Below are 19,546 nucleotides of genomic sequence, written 5' to 3' on the forward strand. Positions count from 1 at the left end.
ACATAAAAGTAAATGACGAAGACGATAGTGTATCTCCGTGGGGCCAGTCGCGGCTATGAGAACATACCGGAATCACTCGCATGCTTCTGCTTGGTCATGAAATAATTTCAAGTTCACCCGCCCTGTCTTTGGCATAAACGTCCTTCCATTGATCCCATAGTCGCTGCAGCTCCTGGACATATTTAGAATGAAGCTCGTCGATGTAGCTGTCATCGATTTTGTCACGGTTTTGCTGCTGCATCACTGGGATAGGCCGCCCAACCACGATGTTCAAGGGACGCCGGTAAGGCATCAGTCCAACGTCATAGTTGAAAACTCCGCGGGCGTGAAACAGAGGAACGGTGAATCCCATCGTTTGCTTGACCAGCATTTGGATCTTATGGATGATCGGGTGTTCATCGGAATGCACTTGTTCGTACAGATCATTTTCTCCGAAAGCCAAGACAGGCACCAGGTCAGCACCGGTTCGAATGGCAAGTTTGACGAATCCCTTGCGCCGCTTCAGAACGAGTCGCAGAGAGTGCGGCTGGGCGTTGAGAGATTCGCGAGCCCCACCAATGACAATAGTAATGGCTCGTCCCATTCCTTCGCCATTTATGCCGCCCTTGGTCAATATATTCTCGCATGACTCTCGAGACACACTCGCAAGTCCCATAGCAAGAGCATACTCTCGATAAAAAGGAATTCGAAAATTTGAATCCAGTGTCAGGAGGGTATTGGTAATGCCCGGGAAAAGCTTAGAAAAACATAAGGCTTCAGTCCCGAATGCGGCGAATGCGCCATGTGAAATGATACCGTGGGGGTGATAGCCGAATATATACTTCTTAGTCGGGGGCAGTGACTCCTCACGGTGTAGACGGGCAGGGAAATATGATGCATAGACAGACCACACGGGAAGCGAACGTAAGAAGTGGCTTCGGCCCTTAAGCTCCCCGGACGTAGGTGCCGTCGAGAACAGAGTGATATAGACCAGGTATGGCAAGAGAAGAGGCCAAAACAGAGGAATAGCACACGTAAAGAAGAAACCAGTCAAGAAAATAGCGATGGTCAGAGTATGGCACAGAACGACGAATGTCTGCAGACGCCGCTCAAGTCCGATGTTCAGCGGAGCCCAATGAATGCTGCAAGAGTCATCAGTTCCCAGTGGAACAAGGCACGCTAGGAGGAGCATACCGTTTCTTGTCAGTATTCTCGACACGCGAGGGACGGCGCACCGAAGTGCCAGGACCCCGTTCGGACTGAGTGTGCCCGTTCATGGTGAGGTCCTATGAAATTTTTTTGGTGAAAAAGCAAGAAGCGAAGACGGGTCTCAGTCGCGAAGGGAGTCAACAGGATGACGTCGGCCCGCACGGCGTGTTACGGATTAGGTAATACGCCGATTTGAGTGCCAACAATCTTAGGTCTCGGCACAGCTAGAGTACTTATGAGAGATGGATAAGATAAAACACGCTCCAATAGCGAGTAAAATTCGTGGTATGTAACTGATAAAAAGGTCTGTAGAACCATTTGCGCCCAACACCGTGCGTGACCCATGTGGACATCTGGAATGTCTCTATACAATGCAATGCAAATTAAAGTCTCTATTCTATGCCTTTGCTTTGATCATGAAAATCTAGTTCCCGTTAGCATGGTTCACTGCATTGTTCCATTACCGATAGCTTACCTCGTTGAGAGACTTGTCATCCAAGAGCGCTTTCTTCTTCTGCGCAATATGCCGTCCTCGGAATACCTGCCTTCCGATAGGCAGGTGTTCTCGCACCGTCGAAGCCTTGGCCACCATGGCTTTCGGACTCGAAGACCCGGTTTGAGCCTCCAACTGGTGTTCTTCTATAGATTCGTCGTCGGCATCCGCCTTCCTCTTCTTGGATTTCTTTTTCTTCTTGGACTCGGATGTGTCGTCTGCTTCCTCTTCGGAGCGGGATTTTTTTGAAGATTTGGACTTGGACTTGGACTTGTCCTTTGACTTGGATTTGGACTTGGACTTGGATTTGGACTTGGAGGATTTGCGCGTCGGGGCGCTCGAGTCGCTGGATGAGGAACCGGACTCCTCGCTGGCTGCACTCTCACCAGCCTGGACCTCGACCTTCTTGGGCAAGGCTTCGAGTTTTTCTTGGGCCAACAAACCACCGCGGACGAATCGAACCTCTGGGAATTTCATAGCGACGTATCGGGCGAGTTTCACGTCCTCCCGCTTCCGCTCATCCTGCTTCAATTCCCCTTCGCTTTTTCCATTCAATCGACCCAGCAAACCCTTAAAAGCATCAAGCCCGGTAGGCTCGCCCTCTCGTCCGGCGCGGGCACCGAGACCCAGGTTATCATCCTTGAGGGTCACCTTGATGTGAGATGTGCTAGCCGAGGTCAAGAAATCGGCATGGGCAGCATTCTCAGCACCTAGGCGATTTCCGGGTGTCCAACCCTGGGCACTCATAATGCGATGCCCAAAGCCGGACGTGGCGCGGGCCCATTTCGTGTTGTTGGGATCATTGGAGATCTTAAATTTCCTATAGACGGTTAGTCGGTCAACTGATCCAGCGCAGGAAAACATCCATACTTCTTAGGCGCGGCGAGACCCATGGTGAAAAAGTTGATGGTTAGAGAAAAAAAACCTTAGTCTCAAAGAAAGATAAAAAGACAAAAAATCAATGCTGAGTCAGCATCCGATAAGGAGCCCCCGCGAGTATCTCCGGTTCAGGTTATCGCGTATACAGACGACCGCATCTACATATGAACCATTCCCTTTTCGTTCAAGCCGTTGGGCAATTGCATGTCGACGCATCTCTCAGAATCCGCTGGCTCTGTGGCTCTTCTTGTCTCTTGGTCTTGCGTACGGAAACCTAGCTGCGGCTGTGTATTTCTTGTGTCAGGAAACTTGAGGTTAGCCTTCAGTAGTGAGGAAAGTACCTAGGTAGGTAGTTGGGGTCAGTGGTTTGTCAATTTGCTCCTCAGATCATGTTTAATCTTCGGGTCCTCTGCCAAGATCATCCTCAACGGACTATTGCGTTGGTGACTACCGACCATGTCCTGATCTTCCACTACAACGCAACCGATACCGGGGCAAAGACCGCCCCCCGCTGCCAGGTTGAATTCTCCGACATCTCATCCGTGGATCTTGGCAGCTACCGGCCTCTTGGCGCTGGGTATGGCACCCTGGGTCTGGTTACATTGAACGAGGATGTCTTCGTGTGCGTGGTCACCGGTGCTTCTCAGGCTGCTACTGTGCGGCCTGGAGAATCCGTGTCCAGAATCGACAATGTTGGTTTCTGTGCGTCTCATCTCCCTTTGCTGACAGTATTCATTTTCTTACGACCATTATCGCTACAGATTGTCTCAATCGCCCCGAGTATGAATACGGCCTGGACTATGAGACTGGTTCTCAGTTCGCTGCCGAGGAGCGCACCGTTGGGGACGGGAAGGAAGTGGTGACCGACCATCCTTTTCTCGCCCTTAAAAAGTTGCTCGGCGATGGGAGCTTCTACTACAGTCTGGATTTTAACCTCACTGATCGCCTACAAAATCGGTAAGTCGACCTCTTCATTTAGGTCCTTCAGCTGACAGTCTATTAGAGCAGACAAATCAGCGGCCTTTGATATCGACACTTTGGATGAAGACATGCTGTGGAATTCATACATGATCAACCCTCTTTTACTGTTCCGAAGTCATTTACCACCTTCGGACAAGGCCAAGCTGGATGCGTCTCAACTTCTCACTTGTGTCATTCGGGGATATTCCGGTACACTCAAGGTTCCTGCAACCATTTCGATTCTTCCCCAGGTGAGGACCAATTTCCCCTCGCTATTAACCATCATCTCGCGGCAATCGTCTCGGCGTGCTGGCACAAGATTCAACTCACGTGGTATCGACGATGATGGCAATGTGGCCAATTTTGTAGAGACTGAAATGATCCTTTGGGTTGCACCAGGAATCGCCTTCTCATATGTACAAGTTCGAGGCTCTGTGCCGATCTTCTGGGAGCAAGCCCCGGGTCTCATCCCCGGACAGCAGAAGATCGAGGTAACGCGGTCAGGCGAGGCTACCCAGCACGCGTTCAATAAACACTTCGAGACTCTTGAACTGCAATATGGTGCGGTTCATGTGGTTAACCTTCTCAGTCAGCTCAGAAGCGGGGAAGCTGATCTTACGACCAAATTTCGAGAGCACATCTCTCGAAGTTCCCTCAGGCAAAAAGAAGGTTCTGCAACCTCCGGACGCCGTAGTCTACTGCGTGCGACCGAGTATGATTTCCTTGCTGAGACCCGAGGTCCCGCTGGATATGAAGCGAGTAACCAGATCAAGTATGAGCTAGCCGACTCTCTAGATGGCTTTGCATACTTTCTGTCGGAAGATGCGGCTCGCTCCACTACATCTGCCGCAGATAAAGAGGATGTAGCGAACAGTTTTTCGGTCATCCTGCAGCAGGAAGGAGTCTTTCGTACCAACTGTCTGGATTGCCTAGACAGAACGAACCTTGTGCAGACCATCATCAGTTCAATGGCATTGGAGTCATTTCTATCGCAGCAGGGCGGAAGGTTGAGCTCGGACATTCAAATGCGCCATTCAACCCTATGGGCCGATAATGGCGATGCACTTTCCAAAATTTATGCAGGAACAGGCGCTCTCAAATCTTCCTTTACGCGACATGGGAAGATGTCCCTCGCGGGTGCTCTTGCGGATGCCCGTAAAAGTGCAACTCGGCTCTATGTCAACAACTTCACAGACAAGGCACGTCAGAAAACAATTGACCTTCTCCTGGGTAGATTGGCAAATCAAATCCCAGTCTATCTTTATGACCCAATGAATGATCTGGTCACTGAGGAACTGAGTCGGCGTGCCTCTGAATATTCATCAACTAAACATATGCGGCTCTGGGTAGGTACCTTCAACGTGAACGGCCGTGATGAAGGACCCGGTGCTGATCTCTCACCGTGGCTATTCCCCGAATCCGATGAAGCTGGCGAGGACCCCACAATCTTCGCTGTCGGATTTCAAGAGATTGTCGATCTAAGTCCACAGCAAATCATGTCAACAGATCCAAGCACCCGAAAGGTTTGGGAGAAAGCTGTTCAGCAATGCTTGAATAACCGCGCAAGGGTGAATGGAACCAGTAAATACGTGCTGCTGAGAAGCGGGCAGCTCGTGGGTGCTGCTCTCATCATCTTCGTGAGGTTAGATTCATTGAAAGACCTAAGGAATGTAGAGGGCACGGTGAAAAAGGCAAGCTGACATCCGATCTCTGAATTAATTGTGCCCAAGTCGTTTCAGTTGGACTGACAGCCATATAGACAGGTCTTTCGGGAATCGCTGGCAACAAGGGCGGCTGTGCCATTCGGTTCGATTTCTCCAACACGAGCATATGCTTTGTCACCGCCCATCTGGCTGCTGGGTTTGCGAACTACGACGAACGAAACAGAGACTACGAGACTATTGATCGAGGCTTACGCTTCCAGAAGAATCGTTCTATCGCAGATCATGACACTGTGGTCTGGCTCGGGGATTTTAACTACCGGATTGGACTAGGAAATCAAATCGTGAGGGATCTCGTCATGCAACGGGACTATCAAAAACTTTATGATAATGACCAGGTCAGTTCAGAACTAGTATATCCCATCTTTTTCTTTGCTAACAGGGACAGTTGAATCTGCAAATGATTGCTGGAAGGGCGTTCCAATTCTATTCAGAGGGCCCTATAAGATTCGCCCCGACCTACAAATACGACGTCGGTACAGATAATTATGACACATCGTACGAGGAGCTCTCTATCCATCCACCAAGCATACTAACCTCGCTACAGCGACAAGAGCCGTATCCCTGCGTGGTGTGATCGGATTCTATGGAGAGGAGCGAATGTTCGCCAAATCCAATATCAGACCGCCGACTTGCGAGTTTCTGACCACCGCCCCGTCTGGTCAATATTTGACTGCGTGATTGACATTGTCGACCTTGGACTCAAAGACAAGCTGAGACGTTTGCTTTACAAAGAGAAACAGCATGACGATCTCTCTAGTTCAGTCCACCTCCTGGACTTAGACGAGGATGACAGCATGGCGCAAGTTTCTATTGCACCAGGATTGCCACCAGCTAGCTCGGATCGAACGAGATGGTGGCTGGATCAAGGTACGTGGTCCGATATTGCCAAAATTTGAACGACGGGCCTAATCCATGTACCAGGCGCCCCAGTAAAGGCAACAGTGCAGCCACCCGCAGATAAATTTGTCCCAAATCCTGAGCGGAAGTCCAATCCGTTTTCCTTGGACAACCAACCTGATTGGGTACCAAACTCGAATTTGATGGGAAAGGAAACAGACTCTCGCAAGGATAGGAAACCCGTGCTTCCTCCGAGGCAAAAAACATTCGACAGATCGGAGTCTACGGCAAGTGCAAGTTCGACCATGAGCAAATCGCCCCCTGTCGTACCTCGAAAGCCACTCGCACTAACCTCTCGGGGAATGTCTCAAAGTCCGGTTTCGGGCTCCTCCCAGGATACATGGGCAGTATCTCAGAGCTACACCCGGGCTACGGATCTTCTTGGTGATGATGCAGAGGAACAAATTGAGTGGAAGCCGCTTCTACCTCTACGATGATCTATTACCCGCACATCATGGATCGACCTTTCCACAGGACAATACCAGGTATCTCGAGACAGATTCCTACACGATTTGTTTCCTCTTGATGACTCACCTCACCCTATATCTTCTTTTTTTCTCCGCAGTAGACTACTCGAATCAATTGGGTATCTATCTGCAATCCATTCAAACCCCCTTGGGCAATATGACCAACCATACATATATAATCAAATATTATCTAGTTGGCAAGGTAGAACCAGAGTACAAGCAATTTGCAGCTGGAAAGCTCAGTGGCATCGACATATATACATCATATGACAACACTAGACTAACAAGCTATGTATCTCATCGAGTGGCACCCAGTGGGCCCAGGAGATCCAAACCATTTCATATAAGAACATTGAAACTCATTTAATGCAGTTATTGGGGGGTTGAAACATGTTGACAGATGTTTGGTTCTAATCGTGGTCCGTGGTTTGGCAACAACGTGGCCTTTTTCCCCGGACGGCGATAAAAGCTCCCCGATAAAGTTGCTTCCTCGATAGATCTTCCCCCTTCCACGCGCACTGCAACCAGTATCAACCACCATGGTAATTCCCCGTCCATGACTGCGGTGGAAACATACTCACCCATTTTATAGGCACAGACACCCCAACAAAGACGCGCGAACGAGCGCTTTGCCAAGAACGAGGCAGCAAAGAGAGGGAAGGGGCCATCTTCAACCAAGCCCAAGCAGGCTTCCAAGTCACCTATCTCTGCGAGCTGGGTTGGTATGTGCCTGAGGCCCTCATTCTCATTGTGTCAAGCTAACAAAGTACCATAGTGGTGCTGGCCTTCGTTGTTTGCGGCGGTCTTCTCCTGGAGCTCCTGAAGATTGTCCCTGATCTTTGGTCTACCGTGGCTTCAATGCTTTCTCGGCTCACCGGATAAAACACTCACCTCCCTTCGAAGATACCCCCCACATTATTACAGGTGGAAAGAAGATAGAGCCTTTTCAAGAGTGCCAATCACAACCTCCCTCCCCTTTGGCTACACCTATACCCGGAAGTACCCCAAGAGGCGGACCAGAAAAGAACAGAGCGCAGATACTGGTTCAAGGAGCACCAGAACGGATGGATGGCACATGACCCAAATAAGCTCTGTGAAAGAAAACAGCTATGGTTAAATTCATTTCATCACATTGTCTAAGCTACTTCAGAGGTCTGGCAATCATGCAGCCTCCTTTTTCTTCTTCTTTCCCCGGACCCGAGAGCGCTCTGTCTTGTCAGCATCGCCATCCTTGAGCTTCTTCTTGCTTTTCTTCTTCTTCACGAGAGTGCCCTCGGCGGGGGTCCCCTCTAATTGAATACGCTCCGATGCTCGCTGCATATGCAGTCGCATCTGTTCCACGTTCTGCATCGCTTTCTTCATTTCAGCGTCACCCTCATCTCCGGCCACAACCGCGTCTCTATCCCCATTCCTTCCCAGTGAAAGCTGACCGAGACCGCTAGAGTCCACCTGAAGTAGAGAACGCTTAGAGCTAGTAGACCCACCAGTAATTCCGGCCAACCCATCGTGTAACGGAGTGTCATCAGACCCGAATGTTTCATCGGTGGCAACCTCCATTTTCCTCGGAGAGATTCGACGACTCATAAGAGGGTCCCGATCAAACCGACCCTGCTGTCCTTCATCCAGTTTCAAATCGACAATTGGAATTGAATCAATGTCCAATGCATCTCCATTGGTCGACTTGAACACGTCATGAATCGGCGTGGACGTGCCTGATGAACTACCGGGGGCAATGTAGAATGGGTCATCTCTGAAACGTTCCCTGCGCTCAACCTTTTTCTTTTCCAAGACGGATGGGTATTCCATCGGTCTGCCGAGGGTATTTTGGTATGATGAGTCAAGGTGCATCTCAACGGGGGCCGATTCGTACAACGGCTTGTTGACAGGCGGAGAAAGATCCGGGACATGGTAAAAGTCCTGCAAGGTACTCCGGGTGTCCACATCGAGCATCGAACGGTCCACGTTGCGGAAAAGGCCCGGTAGGTCATCATGGAATGCCTCATCCAGGCGCAAACTTGGAGGTAAAACGACTTTTTTCTGAGCACTCAGTGCCACGGGATTCAGTTCCAGACCCTCAAACAAGCTGGGAATGATGGAGGCGAGAAGGAATGGCACTTCTTGCGAGTTTGAGTGCATCGCCTCGGCACCCAAGCGAAGGACTTCTAGAAATTCTATGGCCCGCTCCTGAACATCCAGGTCTGGGTGGGCGGCTAACAGCTCAAGGAAATCCACAACTCGAGCCAGCAAAAGAGACAGTTCACTCTTCCATGTATCTCTGGCTTCCCAGGTGCGGTTCAATTGGACAAACACTTTCGGTATCGCCTGCAGGAAGAGTTGTAGCGTTCCAGACGCCAAACATGTGTTAGATGGGTCAATCAGTGACTGCAGCGTCCGGTCAGGCGACACGAGACATTCTGCATACTCACCAACCACCCACGCCACGGGGCCTAGTACATCGATACCCACATTGGAGCCTGCTGGAAACAGGATCGACCGATTATCAACAAGCAGGAGTGACTCGGCTGACCGGGTGGCCTCCCGACGTACTCCTCTGACGCGTACAGCAACATTGCGGATCTCTGATCCAATCCGATAAGCAACAGTAGTTTTCGAACCGTTGCTGGACCATTGACCTGTTTGAGGCTGTTGCCAATACTCTTCTAGCCCCGAGGGTGGGAGTAGACTGACAAGTTTGACCAAAATGCCCACGTACCACTCAAAGTCGATCACCTCAGCGTAGTTGCCTTGCGAGCAGACGTCTAGCACACGATTCACGACCTCGGTTCGGTATTCACTGGGCAAGTCAATTATGGGGTCAGGGCCCACGTTAGATGCTCTTTGCCCCTCGGGGCTTTCAGTTCCGGCTCTCGCATAAGCATCGGCTTCAGGGTCCGGAGCGTCCCTTGACGTTGACAACGAGGCCAGCTGAAGTTGGTTCACTAACCGGTTCACCACTGGTTGCAGGGTGTCACTAGTGACGATACCAGCAGCAAGCTCCAAAGCCTGCAAGCGTATAGACACATCTGGATCGTCCAGGCAGTCCATGATCACATCTTGCTGCACAGACACGAGCATTGGGTGTGTCGTGACGATGCGGTTCAAGGCAAGAAGAGCAACGTACTTGACTGTTCGTTTCTCGATTTAGAACGTGTCATCAGGGTGGGGCAGATCCAAGGGACTTACGGTTGGGGTCCGAGTCTATAACTATCATCCCTCGTAGTTTTCCCACGCACAACGTAGCGACCTCATCTCTCTCTTGTAGGTTCTCTTCACCGTCGAGGATACCACCCTGAATGATACCATTGATACACTCGTATAAGAGTGACATGGCCGAGGTCGTCTGAATGATATTCGTCAACGGTCGCAGAAGTTTGCGTGTTAGTCGAGGCTCTAGCGGAGTCAAGGTCGCAAACTGTAATAATCAGAAGAGGAATGACACGTAAGAAGTATGGGGACACACCAGCTTGATTATCTTGATGGCCATCCAATTATTGCCGCTATCCACGAGCAGCTCAAAAAGTCGTGGTGCCAAAGGCAGAAAATCTTGTGGTCGGCGCCAACCGAGCTCACAGACAACATTGATGGCCGCTGTGGTCACGCTGATATCCTCCTGGTCGTCCATCAAGTGGTCCTTGATTTTGGGCCATGATAGCTTGAGTGCTTCCGGGTATACCAATGCAAGCCGGTAAAGACACACGATCGTCTTCTTGCGTACCACGGGGCTTGAGTGTGAAAGACGAGAAATTATATCCGGGAGCAGAGACATGGCCAGCGAAGGAGTGATGATATGTGGGAGAGTGATGAGCGGCAGGGACAAGGATGGAATATTGGGAGACACGATATCCTGTTCGCTTGTTATACACCGTACGCAGAGAAGAGTGAACGGAACCGACCTTTTTGAGCATATTTGTTGCCAACATCAGGACCTCGGTGTCTGGCCGGAAGCTTTGCACTGCTCCAAGATACCCCACTCGCTTCTGAAGATATTTGGAAGATGACATGACTTCCAGGACGTTAAAAGCCGCCCATGACATGTCATACCCAAACATCTCCAAGTATATGAGCTTGAGAAGCGCGGTAGCCTTCTTATCTAGTCTGGTTTAGCAGGCAAAAATGGCGGCTGGGGGGCAACTTGTTTACCCATATCTTGCGACTTGATCTCGGCCTTGCATTCCCGCAGGCAATCCTGGACATATTCATCTTCCCCGCCCTTGTGGTTCCGAAGACCCTTGATCAGGTCGTAGAGAGATTTCTCGAACCTAGATGATGCAGTCAGTTGGAGAACTCGCAGATCCCAATACGGATAACACACATCCTGTTTGGACTCGCGCGGCGAGGAAATTCAGAGGGTGGATATCAGCCACTGGCGACAAGAATCATGCTCTCCCCAGGTCTGAGATCGCCAGGAGCTCAGCCGAAGTAAAGCCGTTGTTAGCTGTTAGCTGCTAGCTGTTAGCCGTTAGCCGTTAGCCCTTAGTTGGGAAACTCGGAGTTGACGTGGGGAGTTCGATAAGGATCACGGGACCGTGTATCTGGTGCATTGTACGGGAGTTCTCCACTTTATGCTCTCGCGCTCTTCCAACACTTTCCTTTCCCTCTGCAGACCTTCGAGGCCCATTCGAAAGTTACAATGGCCCTTGTTGAAGCCCGTGAGGTAAATGGGTCTGATCTGATCTCCGCCCTTCATCTTTCCCAGCAGGCGCCGGCGATTCTCGGCCACAATCCTGCGAATGCGAGTGTGACTTCATCTACTTCATCTGCAGACACAGCAGAGGAGTACGGGCGGATCGAACAGCTTTTCCTTGCCTGTCTTCGAACCGGCGATGACAAATCCGCGCACGCGTGTCTTGATCGGTTAAGCCATCGATTTGGCCTTGCGAATGAGCGAGTGATGGGCCTCCGTGGCCTGTACGAAGAAGCGACCGCAAAGGACAATTCAGCGCTGGAGAAGTGCCTGGAGGAGTACGAGAAGGTTCTTTCCGAGAATCCCGTTAATGTGGTACGTTCGGATTCCACCAACCCGCGGCTCAAAAGGGGAATTTCTAATGACCAATGTGGTATAGCCCATTATGAAGCGTCGGGTAGCTTTGCTGCGCTCACTTAACCGGTCCCCCGATGCCATAGCTGCCCTTATCCAGCTCCTTGACGCGGTACCCACCGATGCGGAAGCTTGGTGCGAATTGGCAGACCTGTATCAGGCCCAGGGCCTCGGTGCCCAAGCAATTTTCAGCCTCGAGGAGGCTCTGCTGATAGCCCCAAATGCCTGGAATGTATGACTTGGGCCTTTAATCTGACCGAAATCTGAATTCGAATGCCTAACTAATGTCAACCAGATCCACGCCCGACTTGGGGAGCTTCTCTACGTCTGCACTTCGTCTGCCGAAAGCGATGCACCCCGGCTTGCAGGCAAGTCGGTACAACACTTCTGTCGCAGCATTGAGCTCTGTGATGATTACTTGCGAGGGTATTATGGATTGGTTCTGGTACGTATGACTCGAGAAGTCTATGCACGCTGCTCGGATACTGATTTGAAACCCGAACTCGACAGGCCTCGTCACACATGTTGGAGAAGGAATATGCGCATGAGAAATTCCCTGAGGCGGTCACGGCCTCTAAGAGCATACTTGCACAATTGAAACGGCTTGGACTTCAGAAAATGGGAGATATTGTGCGATCACGGTCGGTCGATGATCAACACTGGGCATCCAGTCGCAGTGAACTCATTGCGGCGAAAGAACTGTTAAATCGCTTTGAGAAGTCACGATCATAAGCGCTCAGGGTGTCTAGAGACGGCAGACTGGAGGATACCCCTGTTATATCCCAGAGTGTTAGATCTGTTAATGCATGGCGATCCGATCTTTGAAGGTCTAGAAGTCTGACTCGTCTCACGACCCGACATTCTTGGTGATGATTGGGCATTGGGCAGCAGATGGATGTGAATGTCAGAGCATAGTTTGCACGAATGTTGAAGTATGCCCAACCCAGCCCGAAAAAAGTAGAATCAGGCAGGCAAGATCCGCACCTAAAAAAAAGGCGCTCGCCTTCTTTTTCTTTTCCATATACTGCAACGCAGACTTGGCTTGACTCGCAGAGACGCAGAGACGCAGAGACGCAGAGACGCAGATTCGCAACATTCCATACTCTTACCGCAAGGGAGTCCAATCTAGAGTCCTATCTAGAGTCCAATCTAGCGGGGCACGGAGTCAATGCGCTTTCTCTTTGCCCCCCGCGTCCGCTTTGTTTTTTTTTTCCCTCTCTATCCCCCACCAACTTCCCTCTCCTCGCTTTTCGTATATGCGAGTGAGAGTGAGTGATTTTGTGTTTATTTATTTTTGACTCGGGACGTAAAGTAAGAGGCTCTGTATTGGCTCTATGACGTATGTTTTGGCCCTTTTTCCCCCTTCCCCTTCCCCTCTGTTCCCTCTGTTCCCTCTGATTTCCCTCTGTTATTCCGACTCCTGTCACTCCCTCTGCTCGACACTTAGCCCCCTTCCCGTCTTTTCATATTTCGCACTAACCCTTCCCCACCCCCTTCCAGGCTCAGTATTTCGATTGATCCCACAGACCCGTACGGCTCGGATAGCTCTCTGACGGACGAGGAGGATTCCTCGGTCGTCCAAGTATCCCTGCCTTCAGACGGGAGCCATGAAAACCAGGACTATGATGAGTGGGCACATCTGTCATATCCAGATGAATTGAAACCGTCTGATTCAGCCTCTCGACCAAGGACATCGCACCGTACCCGCTCGCTCCACGGTTCGCGCTCGGCTTCGGGCCGCCGCCAACCATCGCGCCGCCAGATGATCGAACGCGAGTCCATGGGCCCTCGAGCCCGGCAACGACACCGTTCCCCAGAATCGCCCGGCAGCGTCGGGTCAGAAGATTATCCAGAAAACTATGCGCGAAACACTCATGATCGACGGTGGCCTCCCCCTCCCGCCCCGCCTGCCGGCTACGCCCAGAGCGCTTCCTCTGGTCCATCCTTTAACGCCTACCCTCCGGCAACTGGACATGCTCCCTACCCACATGCCAACGGCCCTCTGCCGAGCGATCAACTTATTCGCTTCGGTCATGCCAACCCGGCCGGCCAGCCATATGGCCCTGGTCATGGCCCCTATCCCTATGGCGCTCAGCTACCATCATCCGGCGCTCCTATGTACCCTCCATACTATGCGCAAGACCAAGCACACCGACATCCTCGTCCGCCGCCCCAGCCACGAATCGACCCGCACAACCCCTCTCAACCCCCTATGCATCCCATGGGCGGTCATGGCCCTTCGCCCTATGCGGCTTCTCCTTTCCATCACGAGATGATTCCCTATGCCCCCAATGGCTATTATAACTATCGCGATCCCTATTCCCTCGTTCAGGGCATGATGCCACAGTCCTATTTTCCTTCATATCCTCAAGTGCCTTCTCCGCCTCAGCAAGAGGCGGCCTCCCCACCAGCCCCGACCCCAGCTTCAGCTCCCGCTCCTCCACCCGCAGACGCTGCGAAGGATGAAGCGATCGCACGTCTGGAGAAACTGATCTTGGACGATCGCACGGAACGCGAGAACAAAGAAGCAGCCCGTGTGGCAGCGATCGAGCGTGAGGCCGCCGAGGCTGCGGCTAAAGCGCAGCAGCTTGCACATGACCGCAAGATCACCGAGGAGGCTGCTATGCTCGCTCGCGCAGATGCCGAGAAAAGGGCAGCCGAGGACGCAGCTAAGGCGAAAGAAGAAGCAGAGAAAGCTGCTGCTGCTGCCGCCTCAGAAGCCGCCGCTGCAGCAACGGCTGCGGCAGCGGAAGCGGCCGCAACAGCATCAGCGACAGCCGCTGCTGCTGCTGCAGATGCTTCGAGCAAACCTGCCCCAGAGAAGAAAAAGCCAATCAAGTTTAAAGATGCCGTTGGCCGGAAGTTCAGCTTTCCCTTTGAGCTGTGCAGCACATGGCAGGTAAGTAGCGCTCGGTTTCTTCCCTCTCAGGTTTCCTTATGCGAGTAGCACATCTAACGTTTACGTCTGTCTAGGGAATGGAAGACCTAATTAAACAAGCCTTTCTTCACATCGAGGTCATTGGACCTCACGTCGCGGAGGGACACTACGATCTTGTCGGGCCCAACGGCGATATCATTCTACCTCAGGTTTGGGAGACGGTAGTCGAGCCCGACTGGACAATCACCATGCATATGTGGCCGATTCCAGAGAAGCCAAAGGAGCCTGATCCCGCTCCAGCGGCTGACCCTCTGCCTGCCGCGAAGTCGGATGCTCCTCCAGCCGCACCGGAAAAGAAGAAAGAAGGTATGTTTCGATCTCTTCCTTGGAGTTGGACAACTGCTGACTGATATTCAGGCAGCAAAAAACCCAAAGCGAAAGGTCCCACTCCCATGACTGGAGGCTTTGCCAATTGGATGATGGGTGGTCGCAACCCGCAGAGGGTCAGCAAGACCCCCAAGGCTGAGAAAAAGGCCGAACCAGCCGCCTAATGTGATATATGGCCACGACCGCCACTTCCATGGCAGCGCAAGTTTGCTCCGCCTGTGGCGTGACCTTTAATTGCTCCATGTGCTGTCTCTACAGGTGTCAAAATCATCAACAGAGACGGCCAGATCCGGGCTGTATGCCTTCATATCTATACCGCTTGGTCAACAATTCATATCTTCTGCAGCTTGAGTTTGGGTCGTCCATGCATTCGTCCACATACAGCTCATCTGCAGGCCTGCTCTTGAGACCCTTAAGACGCATGTCATTATTGGTCAAGCCTGGGTACTGTTCACTTTAACGTTGCCGTCTACTACTCGGGATAACCCCATCATTTAGTCTCGCACAGGCTATAAGTCCAATGAAATACCCATGAATATATTGCAGTATCTCGCTGTAGTTCTTGTAGAATGCCCCTCCCCACCCGGCACTGACTTCTGTAGACGTAATCTGGAACACTGCATACCTGCACACCTGATTGGGCTCACCGGTCCATGGGTATTGAGGGGGGGATAAATTGGAGAGAGAGCACAGTGCGTTAATTCATTTTAGTCTAGCTGGCTGACATAGACAACCCTTTCTTGTATCTCGTCCCAGGTCTCGATGACTCTTTAGGTCTTCTGTAGGGCTACTTGGTGGGCAACCCGTATGTTATGCATTCGTAGGTATTCAGTCGTTTCTCTGTCTTCTTGGTAGTAGCCCATATTAGATCAACTCGCTTGCTCTTTCTATCGGCAACTTCGCTCCGGATACAAGACAAAGTGTGAGCCTTCTTGCCAAGGTATTCTCTTGAAAGACCCTCGGTATATACAAGCAAAACTACAACCGCAAACTGACCACACTTTGATACCGAGAACATGATTATGACATATTATCTCACTCTCGTCACAACCGAGTACCTAATTGCCGTCCGTTGGGGGTTAGGAACAAAGCCTTTGACAGTTGCAGCAAGATCATGCCACACTGTGACTGTCAATAGCATATGACAGACATGTATAAGGATCCTAGTAACTGGGGCAGATAATAGAGCGAATTAGTAAACGGTCGTTCGAACAAGAACCGGATCTTAAGGTGAAGGCAGCCCTAATAATGATCTTCAATCAGGTGCTGTTACTGAACTTAGCTGACTATTGACTAGAACGGCATCTACTTGGATCAGGCTTTCTTCTACCTGCCAGATATAAAATGATAAATATTTCGTCAAAATACGCTGTATCCCATGTCCAGACTATAGCCGGCAGATATGAAGCCTTGTCTCACAGGTGGGCACCGGAAGTGCAGTAAAGACTTCACGTTGCATAGCAGAACAACCCCCCTGCTATTAAGTTAATATCGATACCGGCTTGGTGCCTGACTTCAAGAGATTGAAATGGCATGGTATTAATAAGGACGGGATATTGAATCAGGGGTGTTACAAAGGTGTGATTGGAAGGGATTTTACGCGGACCGACATATAATAGAGCTTGTTCTCTTTTTTTGGATTATACTCATAACCAATACCAGGTATCCCTCTGTTGTTCCGATCCTCGATTATTTATCTGGGAAAGGGGGCTCAGAGTATCCTCCCGTTGTTCTCTGCACATCTTTATTGTCATCTGATGGCATGATGAAGCCAATACTCAAGAAGGGCTTTCAAACGACACAAGCTTTATTTCTTCTTCCACCTATTCCCTGGACTTCACCGAGTCCGACGCGCGTTTCTATGGTCTCTGTAGCAACCTGATACTATTTTCTGTTGTTGAGTATGATTGCATCGAGCAGCTTCACAGTGACATTTGGTACTCGAGGATATGCATGAACCGATGGACCTTGACTTGCATCCGCCAGAAATGGCTAGTAGTGGTAATGGCGTGTTTCCGCCAGTCATGCCTATTTCTATAGACTACTTCACATCTCACTACCTAATCGGTTCGTATGGCCCCGGTCATTTCATTTTTCCAGGCAAGGGGTGGCTTTAGTGATCTGACAAGGGCTTATACCCCTGAACATGATAGCCCGGACGTTGCGCAAACAGCCGGTTTTTCGGCCACAGTTTGTCTAGGCAAAACTCGGTGGAGGTTAGCAAATGATGAATCCAGCAAGCAGTAAACCCTCTTTGGTGGGGAGGTGTGCATGACACTATATGGTGGGATGATAGTATGAGATAGCTGCATTACTTATATAAGCCAAAACCATTGAATGAATGGGCAAACGGAGAGAGGAGCAAGAAACCCCTAAGCAGGACTAAGATTACTATTACATTTTGTGGAATTCTATAAACGAAGAAGGTCTGGCCAAGAAGCAAAAGAGAGGCCTAATGAACCGGCTGGGGGCCTGCTCCTCAGGCTCCCGTTTTAAGTTTTTTATTAAGACCTATCTCAACTTGATATTAGCTTGATCACTCCCTTGTTACCCACTCATACAATAGCCGACGAAGCGGCATTGTGCCGTTTTGGCAATTATATAAAATGCTCATAATTGAGTGGGGGAGAAGAATTATCCAATTTGGCTAGGATAGACTATGTATGGGAACAGAATAATGATGGCTGCGAGGTTCTCGCGGAACGATACTTGATTGTAGCTGAAGGAAGTAGAGTAGGGTTGGGGGGTGGGGGTTAATCTGTAGTTCCAGTCACGATTCTGGGGCATTTCGGGGATATATTCCGGACGAGCCCGGACCAACCGATTTGCCCTGAAAAGGGTCTCTGAATAGTCACGTATTTCCCAAGCGGGCCACCATCCCCTAAATCATGTACAAACTACTTTTCTAAAGCTCAACAACCATGCAGTATTTTAACTTTAAAGTCTGCCTACTACTATTTATTGCTACTCCGAGCAATCCCTACATTTCTTAGAGTGATCTAGTAGAAAGCAAAGCATATTACAAAAATTGCACTAGTGGAATCTCACATGGTGCCGTATGGCAGAAAAAGTAGGGTAGCGTGACCGTTCGTATCCCCATACAAGCGTGTTATCACACTAGCCTTATCGAAAAAAATTGATATCAAGCAAGTGACACACTTTACATTCTTAATTGAACTAACGTATACATAAAAGAGATATAGATAGACAAGCTTAATTATATTAAATAAGTTATTCAAAGAAGAATAACTTATTTTCGACAGAATGTTGTAACTTGAGCCAATACGTTGTATATAATCTGACCGAACCCGCAAATAACCCATCTCAACCCCGAATTTATATAAAGTTTAGGTCTTAGCGTATATAATTCAGTTTATTAATCTAAATTAAATACTGTTATTTACGTATGTTCTGGTTCGGATTTTTTTAAATTATTAACATTTACCTAGTAATTAATTTATTAATAGTAGTTATGATTGATTTATATTTTTATGGCAATATAGCTATAGTGTTGTAGTAGAAAATTAGGTAGAAAATTAAATAGGTAGAAAAGGGGACCTTATTATATAGAAATAACTCCTATTTTATACTAGTACCCTTTACTCTTACCTATACTTAACTACTTAATCTTTATAGTATAACCTTATAATCTATATCAATATAAGCCCTCAGCGTTACTATATATTTTCTTATTTTCTTATTTTCTAATTTCTAGACTAAAGTAGTATACCTATATAGGATATTAAAATATATTAGAACTTAATGTTTATATTACTTTAATAGATAAAGTGGCTCTTATTAATATCCAATCCCTTTTATATTAAATACTAATTATTATCGCTAAAGAATAAGATATTTTCCAAGAAGGTAGAAAGGATAGTAGAATATTTGAAGAGAGTGAAAGGACTGTTATTTCTACTTAGTGTCTCGCGCGTATTTATAGACAGAAAGTGGTCAAAGTCACATGTCTGGGATAAAGGAATATAATTGAATCAATGACAAAAAGAACAGACTAGACCATTGTCAATGATAAAATAACTGAGTCGATGACTCATATATTTGGCGGGGTGAAGAGGGGGTAAAATATCTCTTTGGTATCAAACGAAAAGAGGGGTAAGCTTAACTTTCTTTGTTTGACAACTCCTCTTATTGTTGAAATAAGAGGATAGATTCACCTTATGTAGCATTGGTCCAAATTCCAACAATACTTTATTCTTTTAGTCCTATAGATTTAGTTTAGATTCTAAATCTTTATTACTGTATCTCTAAGGAGTATTTATAGGGTTGGTTTTCTCTAAATGGTATTTAATAGTAAAATTAAAAGCTATTAAATATATATACTATCTTACCTATCTTCCATTAAGTTTAGGCTAATATATAAATACTTATAAATTAGTATAATTAGATATAGAAAGTAATTGATAGATTAAAGACCTGAGGTAGTATCGCTAGTATTAAAAGGAATATATAATAGTGAAGAATTCTTAGTCTAACGTATTATAATTTACTTCTATTTCAGTGAACTTTCAGGACTAGAAATTAGATACTAATTACTCTTATTATTAGGTTATAATATTGTACTTACTATTCTATATTTTAATATATTAGGCTTTAGTTAGATAGGTTATTATAGGT

General features: G+C 48.7%; 7 protein-coding genes across 7 annotated transcripts; 4 read left to right on the forward strand and 3 right to left on the reverse strand.

The window, feature by feature from the left end:
• Positions 1 to 94: 94 nt before the first annotated feature.
• N7443_002943 (uncharacterized protein) lies at positions 95 to 1,256 on the reverse strand (the record flags this gene model as incomplete). The annotated part of the gene is made up of 2 exons (XM_056882999.1): positions 95 to 1,121; positions 1,174 to 1,256. 2 exons carry the CDS (start codon positions 1,254 to 1,256, stop codon positions 95 to 97), a joined length of 1,110 nt encoding a protein of 369 aa, XP_056744840.1.
• Positions 1,257 to 1,585: 329 nt separating this feature from the next.
• Positions 1,586 to 2,574, reverse strand: pxr1 (telomerase inhibitor/ribosome biogenesis protein PXR1; the record flags this gene model as incomplete). Its single annotated transcript, XM_056883000.1, has 3 exons — positions 1,586 to 1,612; positions 1,664 to 2,501; positions 2,552 to 2,574. 3 exons carry the CDS (start codon positions 2,572 to 2,574, stop codon positions 1,586 to 1,588), a joined length of 888 nt encoding a protein of 295 aa, XP_056744841.1.
• Positions 2,575 to 2,949: 375 nt separating this feature from the next.
• N7443_002945 (SacI domain and endonuclease/exonuclease/phosphatase family protein) lies at positions 2,950 to 6,578 on the forward strand (the record flags this gene model as incomplete). The annotated part of the gene is made up of 7 exons (XM_056883001.1): positions 2,950 to 3,262; positions 3,322 to 3,517; positions 3,564 to 5,157; positions 5,280 to 5,579; positions 5,630 to 5,739; positions 5,789 to 6,111; positions 6,166 to 6,578. The coding sequence occupies 7 exons, from the start codon at positions 2,950 to 2,952 to the stop codon at positions 6,576 to 6,578; spliced, it is 3,249 nt and encodes a 1,082-aa protein (XP_056744842.1).
• Positions 6,579 to 7,147: 569 nt separating this feature from the next.
• Positions 7,148 to 7,490, forward strand: N7443_002946 (RAMP4 family protein; the record flags this gene model as incomplete). Its single annotated transcript, XM_056883002.1, has 3 exons — positions 7,148 to 7,150; positions 7,201 to 7,330; positions 7,384 to 7,490. 3 exons carry the CDS (start codon positions 7,148 to 7,150, stop codon positions 7,488 to 7,490), a joined length of 240 nt encoding a protein of 79 aa, XP_056744843.1.
• A 279-nt stretch (positions 7,491 to 7,769) lies between these two features.
• On the reverse strand, positions 7,770 to 11,149 carry N7443_002947 (putative AP-3 complex subunit delta; the record flags this gene model as incomplete). Its single annotated transcript, XM_056883003.1, has 6 exons — positions 7,770 to 9,733; positions 9,792 to 10,020; positions 10,069 to 10,452; positions 10,502 to 10,698; positions 10,749 to 10,867; positions 11,106 to 11,149. 6 exons carry the CDS (start codon positions 11,147 to 11,149, stop codon positions 7,770 to 7,772), a joined length of 2,937 nt encoding a protein of 978 aa, XP_056744844.1.
• An 89-nt stretch (positions 11,150 to 11,238) lies between these two features.
• Positions 11,239 to 12,378, forward strand: N7443_002948 (uncharacterized protein; the record flags this gene model as incomplete). Its single annotated transcript, XM_056883004.1, has 4 exons — positions 11,239 to 11,607; positions 11,672 to 11,878; positions 11,942 to 12,091; positions 12,157 to 12,378. 4 exons carry the CDS (start codon positions 11,239 to 11,241, stop codon positions 12,376 to 12,378), a joined length of 948 nt encoding a protein of 315 aa, XP_056744845.1.
• Positions 12,379 to 13,174: 796 nt separating this feature from the next.
• N7443_002949 (uncharacterized protein) lies at positions 13,175 to 15,075 on the forward strand (the record flags this gene model as incomplete). Its single annotated transcript, XM_056883005.1, has 3 exons — positions 13,175 to 14,545; positions 14,620 to 14,890; positions 14,942 to 15,075. Coding segments are annotated over 3 exons (1,776 nt in total), but the record flags the coding sequence as incomplete, so codon positions are not given.
• Between the last annotated feature and the right edge of the window lie 4,471 nt (positions 15,076 to 19,546).

The sequence above is a fragment of the Penicillium atrosanguineum genome (genome assembly GCF_028827265.1).
Source record: "Penicillium atrosanguineum strain IBT 20685 chromosome Unknown utg000002l_segment0_segment0, whole genome shotgun sequence".
NCBI classification, from domain to species: Eukaryota; Fungi; Ascomycota; class Eurotiomycetes; order Eurotiales; family Aspergillaceae; genus Penicillium; species Penicillium atrosanguineum.